General features: G+C 44.3%; 1 protein-coding gene across 3 annotated transcripts; it reads left to right on the top strand.

The window, feature by feature from the left end:
• Nucleotides 1–2,905: 2,905 nt before the first annotated feature.
• Nucleotides 2,906–7,573, top strand: ACOT6 (acyl-CoA thioesterase 6). Of its 3 annotated transcripts, none has more exons than XM_080663054.1 (3): nt 2,906–3,598; nt 4,001–4,203; nt 6,922–7,573. In XM_080663054.1, exons 1-3 carry the CDS (start codon nt 3,139–3,141, stop codon nt 7,522–7,524), a joined length of 1,266 nt encoding a protein of 421 aa, XP_080519180.1. In that variant the 5' UTR covers nt 2,906–3,138; the 3' UTR covers nt 7,525–7,573. The 3 variants fall into 3 exon arrangements, with proteins under 3 accessions (XP_080519180.1, XP_080519182.1, XP_080519181.1); XM_080663056.1 differs by having other exon boundaries at nt 3,131–3,598; nt 4,119–4,203; XM_080663055.1 differs by having other exon boundaries at nt 3,137–3,598; nt 4,127–4,203.
• The last annotated feature ends 11,110 nt before the right edge of the window (nt 7,574–18,683 follow it).

Here is an 18,683-nt window from a genome sequence, read left to right as displayed (position 1 = left end):
CTAAGGAGTGTCATAAGGTCAAGCTTAATTATGCTAAGAGGGCTGTTGCCCTCTAACTGGTACTTGTTTGTGGCTTTGCCAGTTTGTGGCTTTGCAACAGCCCTCTTAGCATAATTAAGCTTGACCTTATGACCTTATACCCTATAGCCACTCCCTACAATACATCGTTACACATTTGTTAAAACCCATAGAATGTACAACACAAAGAGTGATCCCTAACAAACCATGGACTTCAGTAAATAATAGTGTACCAATATTAGCTCATCAAATAACAAATTGTCACATTTATGCAAGATGTAAATGATGAGGGAAAGTATCTGTGTCTATGAGGTGTTTTTTTTTGTGTGTGTGTGTTTGTAGTTGTTGTTTTGCTTAATCTCTTCAGCTTTTTTACGGAGCTCCCAACCCCCTTCCTCTCTAACAGCTGTCAGTCTGTTTTCTGATTCTATGAGTCTGTTTCTATTTTATTTTGTTCATTAGATTCCACATATAAGTGAAATTTTATGGCATTTGTCTTTCTCTGACTGGCATATTTCACTTAGTTACCTGGCCAGGGCTGCTTCCACTTATTTGTATCTTTTTCTATTTCTTTCTTCAGTGTCTTATAATTTTCCAAGTACAGGTCTTTTATATCATTGGTTAAATTTATTCTAAGGCCCTGACTGGGTATCTCAGTTGATTAGAATATCACTGTGGTATGCCAATGCTTCGGGTTCAGCCCTCAATCAAGGAACATAAAAGAAGCAACTAATAAATGCATAAATATGTGAAACAACAAATCTCCCCCCCCTTCTTCTCTCTAAAATCAATCAATAGAAAAATGTATCCCATTGCATTTTTTTCTGATAATTCATTATTGGTGTATAAAAATGCATCTGGGTATTTATTATGTCTCCTGATACTTTACTGAATTCATTTATATTTTAATAGTTTTTTGGTGGAATCTTTAAGGTTATATATATATATATATATATATATATATATATATATATATACACACACATACATACATATATACACACACACACATATTATCATGTTATCCACAGTTATTGTGCTGGTGGCTGCAGCGGCCCACATAAGTTTTTTGGAAGCTGTGTTTCTATATTGAGGACAGCCTGAAACACTTTTTATTTTTAAAATATATTTTTTATTTCAGAGAGGCAGGGAGAGGGAGAGAGACAGAAATATCAATGATGAGAATCATTGATGGGCTGCCTCCTGCACGCCCCCTATGGGGGATTGAGCTCAAAACGGGGCATGTGCCCTTGACAGGAATCGAAGCCTGGACCTTTCAGTTCTCAGGCTGATGCTCTATTCACGGAGCCAAACCAGCTAGGGCCAGCCTAAAACACTTTAAACAACAGGTGTTTAAAATCTGTTTCAGGGAGCGCCGGGAAGAGGTCATGGGGGTAAAAGGAGACATATGTAATACTTTCAACAATAAAGAATTTAAATTTAAAAAAAAACACGTTACAGCCCTAGCCGGTTTGGCTCAGTGGATAGAGCGTCGGCCTGTGGACTGAAGGGTCCCAGGTTCGATTCCGGTCAAGGGCATGTACCTTGGTTGCGGGCACATCCCCAGTGGGGGGTGTGCAGGAGGCAGCTGATTGATGTTTCTCACTCATCGATATTTCTGACTCTCTATCCCTCTCCCTTCCTCTCTGTAAAAAATCAATAAAATATATTTTTAAAAAAATGTTACAGCCATTACTTAAGGAGGTGGACTGGGGAAAGCTCTCGGGAACTCCGAGACTGGGGTCCTCATGTGATATCTTTTTGTTCAGTTTATAAAATTTATTGAGCCTCCATTTGCTGGGCATCTTCCATGTGCTCCATCTACTGTTCTCCACCCTGCTTTATACCCAAGCAGGCTGAGCTGTATGGTTAGTTCAGCCAAAGAGAGCAAGTGGCTGTTTTGAAAACTCATAAGATAACCGAGGGCAAGAAGAGAATGAGGGCAAAGTTTTCATTCTCACCCACTCCTGCCACCTCACCATGGGTGCCTGGCTCCCTATATGAAGGCTACACCCATGCCAGGCAGCCCTCTCCCCTGGAGCCTTCAGACCCAAGGGTCTGTGCCAAACCTTTTTTTAAAAAACCTTGCGCATTTCTTTTTTTTTTTTTAATATATTTTATTTTATTGATTTTTTACAGAGAGGAAGGGAGAGCGAGAGGGACAGAGAGCTAGAAACATTGATCAGCTGGCTCCTGCACACCTGCCACTGGGGTTGTGCCCGCAACCAAGGTACATGCCCTTGACCGGAATCGAACCCGGGACCTTTCAATCCGCAGGCCGAAGCTCTATCCACTGAGCCAAACCGGTCAGGGCTAAACCTTGCGCAATTCTTTGCAAATAGTCCCTTTATGAAACGCTCCTCAAATTACCCAGTTTGAAAGTGCCACTTTTTTCCTGCCAGTAATCTGATACAACTCAACATGGACACTGCGTGTGACCAGAATTGTGATCGTCACCCAAAAAAACCTTTACAGATAAGGAAACTGGATTCTCGGGCTTAATTATGTAGGTAGATGAGAATCCCCACACTATTAAAAGGAGCAGGGTCAGACTGGAACCCAGGGAGGTCTTACCCCATAAACATCCACATGCTCTGAAAGCCGCTTTAGGGACCCTTAGCGCTAGGAAAAAGGCTTGGTAAAGGACTGAGGGATTAGGACTATGCTTCTCCACTGATCCCCTTAATAACTAGTTATACAGACTTTAGACTGTGCCAGAGGCTGACTTCCCTAACCGCACCCCGCCCCTTGTTCAAGGGTCAACTGTACACATCTGAGAAGCTTTTTTAAAAGTCCAGACTCCTGGAATGTTCGATAGCTTTCCCAAACTGTAACTTTCAGCAGTCTTTGTACCTCTATTTCAACACTCACCACATAGGATTGCAGAGTTAGTAATTAACTCTAAGCAGATACTTTATCCTATTCAGGCACTCGTGAATTTGCGCAAATTCTAGAAGACTTCACACAGCGGCTTAGAGGGTGCCAACATGCCAGCCCAGTGGCACGTACTGAGTGAATGCAAGTGGTCCAATAGCGGCAGATCCCCAGGGAGGTGAAGGGACGCCAGGCCCCGCCCTCGACTCCACAGAGCCAGGCTGCCCCTTTTTTTCCTAGACCGAGATGGCTGCAACCGTGACGGTGGAGCCCGCGGGCCGTAGCTGCTGGGACGAGCCAGTGAGCATCGTCGTGCGCGGCCTGGCTCCGGAGCAGCGAGTGACGCTGCGCGTGTCTCTGCGCGACGAGAAGGGCGAGCTCTTCCAGGCCCACGCGCGCTACCGCGCCGACGCCGGCGGCGAGTTGGACCTGACGCGCGCGCCCGCGCTGGGCGGCAGCTTCGAGGGGCTGGAGCCCATGGGGCTCTTCTGGGCCATGGAAGCGGAGAAACCTTGGGGTCGACTGGTGAAGCGGGACGTGAACCAACCTTTCGCCGTGGAACTGGAGGTGCTCGACGGCCACGAGCCCGAGGGCCGCGGGCGGCTCCTGGGCCGGACGGTGCACGAGCGCAATTTCCTTGCACCTGGGGTGCGGCGGGAGCCGGTGCGCGCGGGCCGGGTGCGCGCCGCGCTCTTCCTGCCGCCAGGTGAGCGACCAGCTCCTGTGGCTATTCTGGGCTGTTCTGGAGAGTTGGGTGTAGTGCGAGACCCTGCCGACCTCTTGCCTGGCCTGGGAACCACGTGATTGTGGCACTTACCAAAATTGGTCCCAGCGCTCCGGAGTCTTTTGTGGATTCTGGGTGGAAGTTATTCTTCAAGTTTAATGGCACTTCCTGAGGCCCTGTCACTCAGGCATGTCCTCAGGTGTAGGACCAACTATTTATATTAATATATTGAAGTTAAATTAAAAAGGATCCTTCTTCCACCAACCCCCACAACCTCAACTTTCCTTGTTTCAAAAACTTCTCTTTCCTGATTGCCAAAATCTGAAACCCAAGGATGTCTTTTGAGACTCTATAAAGCTCCTTTTGATTTGTGGTACCCTCTAGGTGCAGGGCCCTTCCCTGGGATCATTGATCTGTTTGGAAGTGGTGGTGGCCTTTGTGAATACAGGGCCAGCCTCCTGGCGGGACATGGTTTTGCTGTGCTTGCTCTGGCTTATTTCAGATTTGAAGACCTCCCTGAAAGTCTGAATGTTGTGCACTTGGAGTACTTTGAAGAAGCTGTGGACTTCATGTTGCAGCATCCAAAGGTGGGTTCTGGTGCTCCTGTGAATGCAGGGGAGAAGCAGAACGGTCACGGGGCTGGATCCAAAAGCCCCACGTATGGCATGAGACACAAAGGCTCCTTCAAAAGTTTTATTAAAAGGATTATTATTTCAATTTCTACCCATCTCTCTCTAATTCCTTAAGAGTTGACTGTTTAGCCCTAGCCAGTTTGGCTCAGTGGATAGAGCGTCAGCCTGCGGACTCAAGGGTCCTGGGTTCGATTCCGGTCAAGGGCATGTACCTTGGTTGTGGGCACATCCCCAGTAGAAGGTGTGCTGGAGGCAGCTGATCGATGTTTCTAACTCTCTATCCCTCTCCCTTCCTCTCTGTAAAAAAATCAATAAAATATATTTTAAAAAAAAAGACAAGAGTTGACTGTTTCGTTTTTTTTAACCCTCTCCCAAGGATATGTTTATTGATTTTAGAGAGAGGAAGGGAGAGAGAGAAACATTAATGTGAGAGAGAAACATCCATCAGTTGCCTCCTGTACACGCACAGACCAGGGATCAAACCTGCAACCTGGGTATGTGCCCTGACCAGGAATGGAACCTGCAACCTTTTGGTGTATGAGACAATGCTCTAAATCAGCTGATTCCCCCCCACCCCACCTCCTGCAGGGTGTTCCCTTTAATTCTGGACCATAATTCAAAGAACTGGACTAAAAAGTGACTAACCTTGAGTTCTGGTTTTATATCTACTGCCAAGTAGCCTTATGATCCTGAATAAGGCAATTGCCCTCTCTGGGATTCAATTTTTCTCATGTATAAGATTAATGTAAATGTGTAGAGGAAAAAGTTCGACTAGAAAGAGAAACATCTTTGAGACAATTGTGACATTTGAATGGGGACTGTGTATTTGATGATATTAAGGAATCATTATTGATTTTGTTAAGTGTGATAATGGCATTAGGGTTTTGTAGAGAAAGTTCTTATCTGATAGTGGAAGAAATGAATTAAAACATGTTGGTAGTGATAATAAATGGAATATATACTCTTTGCTACTATCTAAACTTAGAGACCCACACATTTTAATGTTAAGGAATAAGATGTTCTACAAGGTCTGTAGGATGATTTAACTGTGCTAAAAATCATGGACTGGTCTTTTAGCAGAGCTGCTAAAACCTAGATGATCTTGAACTGTGATGATTGGTTTATTTAGGGGACATAAGGCCCCAGGAAAAAAAAAGAGAACAGTATATACTATTAGTTCTGTCCTCAAACCTAGGCAAAAGGGGCTTCTTCCTTGGACCCTTTGTTTTAGATGACCACACTCTGACCTTTCTTTGGCTGCATCTTTGCCCACAGGGTAAGGAGTCCAAGGGACCAAGGGAATGTGTTCACCAGGAACCTATGTGGCCCCTCGCTCACTATGCCTTTGGGATCTTGAACCCCAGAATTCTCTGCCGAGCAGCACTGTTCCTGCTTCCAGGCCCAATGCCTCTCCTTGGAGTCTTTTTTTTTTTCCTAAGGGAGAGGGATATATAGAGAGAGAGAGAAACATCAATGATGAGAGAGAACCATTGAATGGCTGCCTCCTGATCGCCTGGCCCCACACTGGGGATGGAGCCCACAACCAGGGCATGTGCCCTGACTGGAAATCGAACCATGACCTCCTGGTTCATAGGTCAATGCTCAACCACTGAACCACACCAGCCAGGCTTTAAATTGTTTTTATTTTATTAATCCTCACCCGAGGATATTTTTCATTGATTTTTAGAGAGAGTGGAAGGGAGGGGGAGAGACAGAGAGAGAAACATCGATGTGAAAGAAACACATTGATTGGTTGCCTCCTGCATGCCCCCCAACCAGGGCCAGAGATTGAGCTTGCAACCAAGGTATGTGCCCTTGACTAAAATAGAACCTGTGACCCTTCAGTCTGCAGGCTGACGCTCTATCCACTGAGCCAAACTGGCCAGGGCTCAGGTTCTTTCGATGTTAATACACCAAGACTTTAAACATATTGGTTGGGTTGTTCACACATGTGTGAAAGGCCCCTCAAGTTGCATGATAGAGCTAGGGGTGGAAGAGAAGAGTGGTGGGCCAGGGACCAGGGATTGGGGCCAGGCCTGGCTCTCCCCTATGTCGTGTTCCAGTATAAAACTCCAATGAGTTCCAAGATTTTAAATTTGAACCTTGTAAATTGTTATGGAGGCATATTATCAAGGTAGGAGAAAAGAATATATTTTATTTAATAGTTTGTTCATTTGATATCTAACTTTTGAATATTTAGATATAGGGCAGTGGTCGGCAAACTGCGGCTCGCGAGCCACATGCGGCTCTTTGGCCCCTTGAGTGTGGCTCTTCCACAAAATACCACAGCCTGGGCGAGTCTATTTTGAAGAAGTGGCGTTAGAAGAAGTTTAAGTTTAAAAAATTTGGCTCTCAAAAGAAATTTCAATCGGTGTACTGTTGATGTTTGGCTCTGTTGACTAATGAGTTTGCCGACCACTGGTCTAGGGAGTATGGCTCTCTGTGTATATTCTTAACCCAGACCCCATAAATATTAGTGGAAGGCTGTGTACTAGGAAATCAATTAATTTACTTATTAGAAGACTCTTTTGGACATTGTAGATTGTTGCATAAAGAAGGAAAGCAAATGACATTTGAGAAAACTGCCTAGAGAATATAAAATCACTGTATATGTCCTTATGAATTCTAAGCTTATTCTCTCTCTCTCTCTCTTTCTCTCTCTCTCCTCATCAGGTGAAAGGCCCTAGTGTTGGGCTTCTTGGATTCTCCAAAGGAGGTGACTTGTGTCTCTCAATGGCCTCTTTCTTGAAGGGCATCACAGCCACGGTGGTTATCAATTCCTGTGTGGCCAACACAATAGCTCCTCTGCATTACAAGGATATGATTATTCCTGATCTTGGCAGTGACCTAGGGAAACATACAACCACTGAGTCAGGCCTTTTAGATTTCATGAATATTTGGAATAATCCACTGGAAAAACCCTACCACCAAAGTCTTATTCCATTGGAAAAGGCCCAGGGACCCTTCCTGTTTATTGTTGGCATGGATGATTATAGCTGGAAGAGTGGATTCTATGCTAACATAGCCTCTGAACGGTTACAAGCCCATGGGAAAGACAGACCCCAGATAATCTACTACCCAGGAACTGGTCACTGTATTGACCCACCTTATTTCCCTCCTAGTAGAGCCTCTGTGCATGCAGTATTGGGCCTACCAATATACTATGGAGGTGAGCCAAAGGCGCATTCAAGGGCACAGGTAGATGCCTGGCAACAAATTCAAACTTTCTTCCATAAACATCTCAATGGTAAAAAATCTGTCAACAGCAAAATGTAACATTACAATCATGGGTGAGATACTATTAATAAAGATCCTATTCATGCAACATGTATTGGGTTTTCCAGAGCACCTAGGAATCTTTTTGTAACAAAGCAAACATCTTGGCTTCCTTGTCAGTTCCTACTGGATTCTCAACCTTTGCAACCCTATTTTCTTCACTGCTGGGTCTACCCCTTTCTCCCCTGAACTTTATCCAGTGTATAGGCTTAACCCTGATCTTATTTGTAAGAACAATCTTAACCTTAAGCAGGAGAAACGTAAGAAGTGCTTGCCCAACTTTCAATTGCTGGCCTAGATTTGGCTTTGTGTTCTTGTTCTATGGACTGAGATTCCGTATTGCTAGAGTCCCGTATACACCTTGGGCCCTAACTGACCTTATCTGAGCTTTGGGAGCCTGCCCACTCAAGTTCCTTAAGGAATGGACTCTGCTTAATTCTCACCAGTACACATTCCTGAACGTGTGCTCAAGACTTGTTTTTTAATTTCAATTGGGACATTGACGCAGTAGTACCCCCTTATCTGCAGTTTCAGTTACCTGTGGTCAACAGTGGTCAGAAAATACTAAATGAAAAATCCCAGAAATGAACAACTCATATGTTTAAATTGCATGCTATTCTGAGTACCTCACTTCATCTCATCACATAGACATTGTGATCGCACATCTTCACAAGAAGGGTGAGTTCAGTACAATAAGGTATTCTGAGAAAGAGAGCAGCACATTCACATAACTTTTGTTATAGTATCCTATATAATGAAAGTCCAGCGACCGAAATGGTGGAACAAGCAGAGACCAGAACGACTGCGGCCCCTCACCCCAGCCGGCCCTGCCCCCCAGCGGGGACCCCCACCCCGATCCGGGGCCCCCATCAGGGCAGGCTGGCCGGCCCCCACCGGTACACTGAGCCTCTATCCTATATAATAAAAGGGTAATATGCAAATTGACCTAACAGCAGAATGACCAGAACAACAGCTTGACCAGTCACTATGAGGTGCACTGACCACCTCTGGGTCCCTTTTCCTGGCCGGCAGGCTCTGATCTCCCATGGCAAACAGGGAACTGGGGGTGGGTGGTGGGGGATGTAGGTGGCACCAGGCCAAGGCCCCTGCCCCACCAATCGCCCCACACACAGAGGGCAACCCGTGGTGGGGGCAGGGCAGGTGAGCGGGTGGGAATGGCCGACCTCTTGGTCCCTTCCCCCAGCCATCAGGCTCGGATCACCCAATGGTGAACAGGGAACCGGGGTGGGTGGCGGCGGGGGATGGGGATGGCTGTGGGCAGCCAGGGAAGATGGCCCCGATTGTAGGCCAGGCCTAGAGACTATACCGGCGCACGAATTTCATGTGCCAGGCTTCTAGTATTGTTATAATTGTTCTATTTAATTAGTTATTATTAATTTCTTACTGTGCCTAATTGATAAATTTTATTATAGGTATGTATACATACAGGAAGAAACAGTACTGAATATATAGGGTTTGGTACTATTCATGGTTTCTGGCATCTACTGGAAAGATAAAAGCTTGTGAAAGGCATTTTATTTCTTTCAGATGGCACATGCAGAGATGCACAAAATCCAAAATTCATGGGCACTGTAATGATGGTTTTAGGGGGCAGAAGTAAAAGTATCTTGAGCTGTTTTTCTAAAACTGGGGGGGGGGTCAGCCACATATGTATGTATTCTCTAAAGACAGCCTTAAACAGGGTTGTTGTATGAAGCAAGAGAGGCCATTTGCATAGAAAAGCCAATGGAAATTGAGTGGGACAGGGTCTCAGGGAATCATCAGGATGGGGCTATCAGTGTAAGCCAAGTTGATAGAGTCTCAGATATGGCTTGCCTGCCGGTTCTGTGGGGAGGGCTCAACAAAGAACAATGGCCTCTGCCAGCAAGTCTGTCTGGGAGAAAGCTGCCCTCAGCCTTTGCCTTGAAGCCAGACAATTCAGTTCTTCCCCTTATGTCCCTGGCTCTTTTGAGCTGCTGCCCCAGCATTGGAACTCAGAGGGAGTGAGTCCAAGTAAGTCCATGTGCCAGCCCTTTAAGAGGAACTCCTGGACCCAGCCTGAGTGGCTCAGTGGTTGACCATCAGACCTATGAACCAAGAGGTCATGGTTCAATTCCCGATTCCCCATCAGGGCACATGCCCTAGTTGCAGGCTCGATCCTCAGTGAGCGGGGCATGCAGGAGGAAGCCAATCAATAATTCTCTCTCATCATTGATGCTTCTTTCTCTCCCTCTCCCTTCCTCCCTGAAATCAATAAAAATATATTCATTTTAAAAAAGAAGAATGCCTGCAACTCCAGAGCCCTCTGTCTTAGTCACAATCCCCACTGGTTTTTACAGTCAGGAGTTCTGGGGACTTCTCTTCCCAGCACTGGAATGCTTTTTTTTTTTTTTTTAAATATATTTTATTAATATTTTACAGAGAGGAAGGGAGAGGGATAGAGAGCCAGAAACATCGACGAGAGAGAAACATCGATCAGCTGCCTCCTGCACACCCCCCACTGGGGATGTGCCCGCAACCAAGGCACATGCCCTTGACCGGAATCGAACCCAGGACCCTTCAGTCCGCAGGCCGGCGCTCTATCCACTGAGCCAAACCGGTTTCAGCAGCACTGGAATGCTTTGCTGGGGATTCTGATGTGGGGCTGGGATCCCTCGTTCCTTAGGGGGCATCTCTAGAGCCAAGATATCTCTGCTGATTTTTATTTTATTATTATTATTTTTAGGCCTCACCTGAGGATATTTTTTTTTCCCATTGAGAGTGGAAAGGAGGTTGGAAGGGGAGAGAGAGGAGAGAGAGAAACTTCTATGTGAGAGAGGCATGTTGATTGGTTGCCTCCCACACACACCTGGATCTGGGCCGGGTATCAAACCTGCAACTCAGGTATGTGCCCGTGACCAGGAATCAAACCTACGACTCTTCAGTGCAAGGGCCAACGCTCTAACCACTGAGTAATGAGAGCCAATGCTGATTTTTAAAGATGTTTTTATTGATTTCAGAGAGAGGAAGGGAGAGGGATGGAGAGAAACATCAATCAGCTGCCTGCTGCATGCCCCCCAGTGGGGATGGAGCCCGCAACCCCAGCATGTACCCTGACCTGCAAGCCCTTGAAGGGTTCATAGGTCCATGCTCAACCTTTGAGCCTAGTACACGTTGCCTCCTTTAGGTTTAGGGAACAGTGTCACCTGGTGGCCAGTGAGGGTTTTTAGAGAAGGTAACTGGCAGCATTTCTATCAGATATCAACTTCTCATTCTCGTTTGGTAGAGGGGTAGGTTCGAAATGAAGTTGTACCTCTTTCAGGCGGTCTATCATAGGACTTCCGAAAGCACCACGGACCCAGGGCCTGCAGAGGTCGCCCCTTTTTGCAGTCCTTCGCTGAGTGGCGCTCCAGCAACCAGCCCACGTCCTCTTGACCACCCCGCCCCGGCCGGCCCCGCCCCACTCCCTGGTGCCATTGCCTGCCTGGGCTACGTCCAGGAGCCCTGACCCTTCATCTGGCAGGTACCAGTCCCCTCTCTGGCCCGGGTCAAATCCGCGAAGATCCTGGACTTCTCATGGCCTCTGCAAGCTTTTAAAAGAAGTAAAAACACTCCAAGTTCATCAGAGCCTGTAGCTTTGATACTATCCATGTTTCTCCATGTTTGAGCTTGAACTCAAGGTAACTGCTAAAAACTGGTTTTCAATCTGCCATTCACCCACCCTTCCAAGGATTTCAAAAAAACTGGTATAATTAGTTTGCTATATCTGTCCCAGAGGTTTTACAACTGTTTTGAACAAGATAAAGATAGGTCCCTGGTTTTACCATGGGGAACAATTGGCCTACGATAGCTTGCTCATAACAGAGGCTGGAATGAATTCTAACAAGATGACTTGGAGGCTAATTGGTGGTAGAATGAACTCATAGAATCCTTTCTGTTGTTAATCAGATTTTGATATTTTTCTAGTTGCCACCCATTCTAAGATATTTAAGAAAAGTTGGAAATCCTAAGATACTGCTTTAAAAATGGCAATCAGTTACTAAGAAATACTTAGATTCTAAGGAGAAACCAAGATGGCGGCATAGGTAAGCACCTAAACTGCTGCCTCGCACAACAATTTCAAAACTACAACTAAAAGACAGAACGGACACCATCCAGAACCACAGGAAAGCTGGCTGAGTGGAAATTCTACAACTAGAAGGAAAGAGAAAAGCTCACAGAGAATTGGAAGTACAGCAAAGGGTCTTTGTGCGCGCAGAGAGGAAGGGCGGCTGAGAGCCTGGCTGACTTTCTCTGGCGGAAGGGGGAAGGAAGGCCCCAACCGCACTGAACCCCAGTTCCAACTGCACTGAACCCCAGTTCCGGGCGAAACCCCGTGGACCCAGGCTCATACAGGGGGAGTCTGGATTGTCAGGTAGAGAGAAAGGCACCTGGAGACTCAGAGACCCGGGGGAGACCTGGGGGAGCCCCGGCGGGCAGGGATCTGGAGGCACGGGTGCCAGTGTGCACAAAGACTGCGGAGGTTGCCACAGGCTTTCCCTAGCAGAAGGGAGTTGGAAGCTCCTGACTGCACTGAGCCTCAGTTCTGACTGCACTGAACCCCAGTTCCAGGTGAGCCCCTGGGGACCCACGCTCTTGTGGGGGGAATCTGGACTCTCGGGCGGAGACTCGGGAGCTGGGGAAGGCAGAGGTATGGAGGCGTGCACGCGCAAGGGCAAGGCTGATGGGAAGCCAAGACTGTCTGCTTCGCCCTGAGACTCCACCCCATCTAAGGTGAGCACAGAGGCTTTTGCAATTTGGCAAGTCTAATCCTATAAGGCTGTCTCCAGCACCGAACTTCTCCCAGCGTAGACACAGCTGATCCTCACAGCCAACTGGCCTGCAGGTCAATTCCTCCCAGTGATACCAACAATTAAGTCTTAACTACAACAAGGCTGTACACACAGTCCACAAAGGGGTGCACCAAGAGTATCCACTTCAGGTTAACTGGGGAGGCCGACCCACTGGGCCATATAGGAAACCTAGCACACAAAGCTACCCTACCAACTCAGGGAAGCAGTAAAAATGCAGCGACAAAGAAACAGATCACAAATGAAAGAAATGGAGGAAAACAAACGACTGGATATAGAATTCAAAACCACGGTTATAAGGCTTTTCAAGAATATCCTAGAAAAGGCCGATAAATATAACGAGACCCTCGAAGATATGAAAAAGGACCAACTGGAAATTAAACATACACTGACTGAAATAAAAAATATTATACAGAGACCCAACAACAGTCTAGAGGAACACAAGAATCAAGTCAAAGAATTGAAATACAAAGAAGCAAAAAAACACTCAACCGAAAAAGCAAAAAGAAAAAAAATCCAAAAAGTTGAAGATAGTGTAAGAAGCCTCTGGGACAACTTCAAGCGTACCAACATCAGAATTATGGGGGTGCCAGAAGAAGAGAGAGAGCAAGATACTGAAAACCTATTAGAAGAAATAATGACTGAAAACTTTCCACCTGGTGAAAGAAATAGACTTACAAGTCCAGGAAGCGCACAGAACCCCAAACAAAAGGAATCCAAAGAGGACCACACCAAGACACATCATAATTAAAATGCCAAGGGCAAAAGACAAAGAGAGAATCTTAAAAGCAGCAAGAGAAAAACAGTTAATTACCTACAAGGGAGCACCCATACGACTGTCAGCTGATTTCTCAACAGAAACTATGCAGGCCAGACGGGAGTGGCAAGAAATATTCAAAGTGATGAATAGCAAGAACCTACAACGAAGATTACTCTACCCAGCAAAGCTATCATTCAGAATTGAAGGTCAGATAAAGAGCTTCACAGATAAGAAAAAGCTAAAGGAGTTCATCACCACCAAACCAGTATTATATGAAATGCTGAAAGGTATTCTTAAAGAAGAGGAAGAAGAAAAAAGTAAAGATACAAATTATGAACAACAAATACATATCTATCAACAAGTGAACCTAAAAATCAAGTGAATTGAAAACCTGAGGAACAGAATAATCTGGTGAATATAATAGAATTAGGACATAGAAAGGGAGTGGACTGACAATTCTCAGGGGGAAGGGGGTGTGAGGGGTGCGGGAAGAGATTGGACAAAAATCTTACACCTATGGATGAAGAGTGGTGGGGGATAAGGGCATGGGGTGGGGTGGGGAATCAGGTGGAGGGGAGCTATGGGGGGGAAAAAAGAGGAACACCTGTAATAATCTGAACAATAAAGATTTATTAAAATAAAAAAAAAATAAAAAAACACAAAAAAACCTGAGGAACAGAATAATCTGGTGAATATAATAGAATCAGGGGCATAGAAAGGGAGTGGACTAATAATTCTCAGGGGGAAAGGGGTATGGGGGGTTTCAGGAAGAGACTGGACAAAAATCATACACCTATGGATGAGGACAGTGGCGGGGAGGTAAGGGCAGAAGGTGGGGTGGGAACCGGGTGTAGGGGAGCTATGGGGGGAAAAAGGAGAAACAATTGTAATAATCTTAATAAAGATTTATTTAAAAAAAATACTTAGATTCTCTACAGTTTGTTTATTTCTGTATTTGTACTTTTTTTTTTAAAATATATTTTATTGATTTTTTATAGAGAGGAAATGGAGAGAGGGATAGAAAGTTAGAAACATCGATCAGCCGCCTCCTGCACACCCCCGACTGGGGATGTGCCCGCAACCAAGGCACATGCCCCTGACCGGAATCGAACCTGGGACCCTTCAGTCCACAGGCCGATGCTCTATCCACTGAGCCAAACCGGCCTCGGCTGTATTTGTACTTTTAAGAAAACCTTCACATTAGGTTTCTTTTTTCCTTTTTTTTTTTTGTTTGTTAATTCTCATGTGAGGATATTTTTCCATTGATTTTTAGGGAGAGTGGAAGAGAGAGGGAAAGACAGAGAGAAACATCGATGTGAGAGAAACACATTGATTGGTTGCCTCCTGCACGAGCCCTGACCAGGGCCTGGGCCAGGGAGGAGCCTGCAACCCAGGCATGTGCCCTTGACCAGAATCGAACCCAGGACTCTTTGGTCTGCAGGCGGATGCTCTATCCACTGAGCAAAACAGGTTAGGGGCACACTAGGTTTCAAAAATATATTTTAAAATAGGTAGATTACAGGTTCTAGTCCCATGTAGCAATGTAATTATCTCAGAGGAAGACAGAACTCATCACTTACCTTTCACCACCTTCACCAAAAATTAATTACAATTTGTTAGGTGAGCCTTAACTTATTTACATAATCTTAGCTGAATTTCTGAATTTTTATTCTAAACTTTAATATGTGTAGAGCCCGGCCAGCATGACTCAGTAGTTGAACGTCAATCTATGGACCAGGAGGTTATAGTTCAATTCCCAGCTCAAGGCACATGCCCAGGTTGCAGGCTTGATCCCCAGTAGGGAGCTTGAAGGACCTGGCCAATCCATTATTCTCTCTCATCATTGATGTTTCTATCTCTCTCGCCCTCTCCCTTCCTCTCTGAAATCAATACAAAAATGTGTGTATATATATATTTTAAACATATTTTTATTGATTTCAGAGACAGGAAGGGAGAGGGAGAGAGAGAGATAGAAATATCATCGATGAGAGAGAATCATGGATCTGCTGCCTCTGCCTCCTGCATACCCCCTAGTGGGCATCGAGCCTGCCACCCAGGCATGTGCCCTTGACCAGAATCGAACCTGGGACCCTTCAGTCCACAGGCCGACGCTCTATCCACTTAGCCAAACCAGCCAGGGCTGTATGTGTGTGTGTGTGTGTGTGTGTATATATATATATATTTAAAATAAAATAAAATGTATGTAGAATTAGAAAATATTGAAAGTTCTAGCCCTCACCATAATTTTTTTTCATGTACTTGAGGGGAAAAATGAAGATATTAATTACTAGCCTTTGCTTTTGGTTGATCAGTGGAGCTTGTGGTCAGAACTATATTTTGGGTTTTTCTTGGCAGAAGATGAAGTATTGTCACCCTAATTTGTAGTATTAATAGTTCTCCCAAAATTAGCATTATTTTTACTATGTTTCAAATTATTAACATACCCATACATCCTCCTGAATTTTGAGTTATTCATGTAAGATTTTTTTAAAGAATTATTTTATTTTATTTTTTAAAATATATTTTTATTGATTTCAGAGAGGAAGGGAGAGGGAGAGAGAGATAGTAACATCAATGATGAGAGCAAATCATTGATTGGCTGCCTCCTGCACGCCCCCTACTGGGGATCGAGCCTACAATCTGGGCATGTGCCCTTGACAGGAATCAAACCCTGGACCCTTCAGTCTGCAGGCCCTAGCCACTGAGCCAAGCAGCTAAGACAAACGAATACTCTTTTAAGGGGGAGAGATCAACCAAAGGACTTGTATGCATGCATATAAGCCTAACCAATGGACAGAGACAACATGGGGGTGAGGGCATGAGGTGAGGGGCTGGGGGGTAGGTAATAGGGGAATGACACATATGTAACACCGTAATCAATAAAGAAATTAAAAAAAAAATAAAGCATACCAAAAACAGTGAGGGGAGGAACTGGCTTTTCAGCAAATAACTATAATGAGAATCATAATCTGTGAAATTGACTATTGAAATTTGTACAATACTCATTCTAATTTGAATTTATACACCTCTTGACTTAATAACCTAAGAATTATTTACTCTATTAGGTGATGAAGTGTTTTTTTAAAAAAATTTTAGCTATTTTGCTAAATTTCTAATCATTTAACTGACAATTTTTCTCTTTTATTCAATTCACATTCTTGTTTTAAAATTAAAGACTTCTTAACATATTTGGTTTTCTATCATTTCAATCTATGTATTTTATCTATACTTTTCAAAAGGTCTGCTAGATTTTTTTTTTTAATTTGGGGACACTGTGTTAATAATAATTTTAACTTTTCTCTCAACTTTTTGTTATCCAGGACTGCAATAAGAGCAAGTGGACCCAAAGCCATATTCTCTGGTGAACAGCTTTTGGAATCTATTTTGTCATTTTGCAGGGTTTAAAAGAACAGAGAAAGGATCCAAGTTATACAATTCTTTTTCCTTTTCCTGTGTGAATATTTTGTGTGTGTGTGTGTGTGAATATTTTTTAACCTTTGAGGATGTGAAACTCAAAATGTACTTGATGGGAAATATACCAAGATATCGTGCATTAATTTGCAGAGACAAGAAAATTTCTGTTTATATCATGGTAAATAGTTTATACACAGTACATAAACGATACTCGTGACAATGTAGAAATAATGTTCTTAGCAATCATGAAGATTGGTGTAATCTGTAGTTTTGAGTAAAAGAAATACTCTGCTGGGTTATGAGCTAAGTTTAAGGATTAGATTCCCATTACAACCACATCAACAAAAACAGATTTTTGCAGGAGAGTAAGAATTCTAGTTTGGAGAGTGTAGAGGTTTGAAGATCTGGGGGGGAAAGTCACAGAGGTAGGAAAAGTGGGCCAGCTGTGTGTGGGCTTAGGAAAGAAGTTACAGAGGCAAAAGAAGGGCCCTTGGAGCTTGGGAAAGAGGAAGTTAAAGGTAACACACTTGCGGGGAAGAAAAGAAGGAGGGGAGAGTATTTATCTGGAGGTCTCTGGGGAGGATCCCAGTAAAATAGTCCTCAGCTTTTCAGGTGTGTCCTTTCAGGATTGTGGTTTCTGCTGATTGGTCGGTACCAGGGCTGGGGTCATCGTCAATGAACTGGTCTTGATGTCAGCCATGGCATCGCTTGTCTGGTTTTGCTGCTTTTCTGGGCCTGGAGCAGAAACACAACGGAGGCCTAGATGTTATCACCAGATGTTCCCTTCATGCAAGAGCCCGTCTGGGAGTTGAATGGGGCCACTCTTCCAACCCGTGTTCCTCCTCCAAGGGAGCCTACTGCATAACTAGTGACATGCCAGGCCAGGGGAGGAAAGGTCAGGGGAGGGTCCCAATCTAATTGCATGACCTGCAATATGAAAGGTCAGGGGGTCTAAACTGAAAGAAAGGTTACCCTGGGGGCAAGGTCCCTGTTTTACCAGTTTTGCCTGTTGCTAGGTATCTGGGGCTTTCCGCACTGGTGACCTTCTGTATCTGGCCCATCGTCCTTGCTCTGCTCATGTCTGTCTAACTGCCTACACACAAGAACAAAGTTGGATATGTCATAAATATACATTTTTATTTTCTCCAGTAAAATTTTTACTTTTCCCTAGTTTTATAAATGTGATTGTTACCTCTTTGAAAATGAAATTTATTTCTTATTCCAAAATTTAAAACATCCACATTATAGAGGAATGAAAAAATAGACAAGCAAAGTGAACATTGTATTTGTCTGCTCAAGTTGCCATAACAGAATACCACAGCCTGGATAGCTTAAACAGCAGGATGTATTTTCTCACATTTCTGGAAGCTGGAATGATCAAGGTGTCAACTGGGCTGGTTTTGGGTGAAGCTTCTCTTCTTGGCTGGCAGAGGGCCACCTTCTCACGGTGTCCTCACAGGGCCTTTTCACAATGCAGACCACTTGTGGTGTCTGTTCTTTTTCTTATAAGGACACCGGTCCTATTGGATTAGGGCTCCACTCTTATGGACTCTTTTAAGCATAATTACCTCCTTCCAGGCCCTATCTCCAAATACATACATTCACATTGAGCTTCAACACATGAATTTTGAGGGGACACAATTCAGTCTGTAAGAAACATTAAACCCTCTTGATATCCTTTAAGTTTTCTCATGTATATCTGTGTGTGCTATGTATAATTTTAAGAGATCACATCGTTTTGTTTGATAACTTGCATTTTATTTTTTTATTTTTATTTATTTATTTTTTACTTTTTTTAAAATATATTTTTTATTGATATTTTACAGAGAGGAAGGGAGAGGGATAGAGAGCTAGAAACATCGATGAGAGAGAAAGATCGATCAGCTGCCTCCTGCACACCTCCCACTGGGGATGTGCCCGCAACCAAGGTACATGCCCTTGACCAGAATCGAACCCGGGACCCTTCAGTCCGCAGGCCGACACTCTATCCACTGAGCCACACCGGTTTCGGCTGATAACTTGCATTTTAAATGAACACATCATGCCTATGCATGTCAATAGATGCATTTCAGCAACATTTTTAATGGAAGTATTATGTCATTGTTTGGATGTTCAACAATACCAATTATGTTGACATTTGGGTTGTTTTCTTTTTG

The sequence above is a fragment of the Plecotus auritus genome (assembly GCF_963455305.1).
Source record: "Plecotus auritus genome assembly, chromosome: 1".
NCBI lineage: Eukaryota > Metazoa > Chordata > Mammalia > Chiroptera > Vespertilionidae > Plecotus > Plecotus auritus.
The sequence above is the reverse complement of the archived record's forward strand: the minus strand, read 5'-3'. Positions and strand labels throughout refer to the sequence as shown.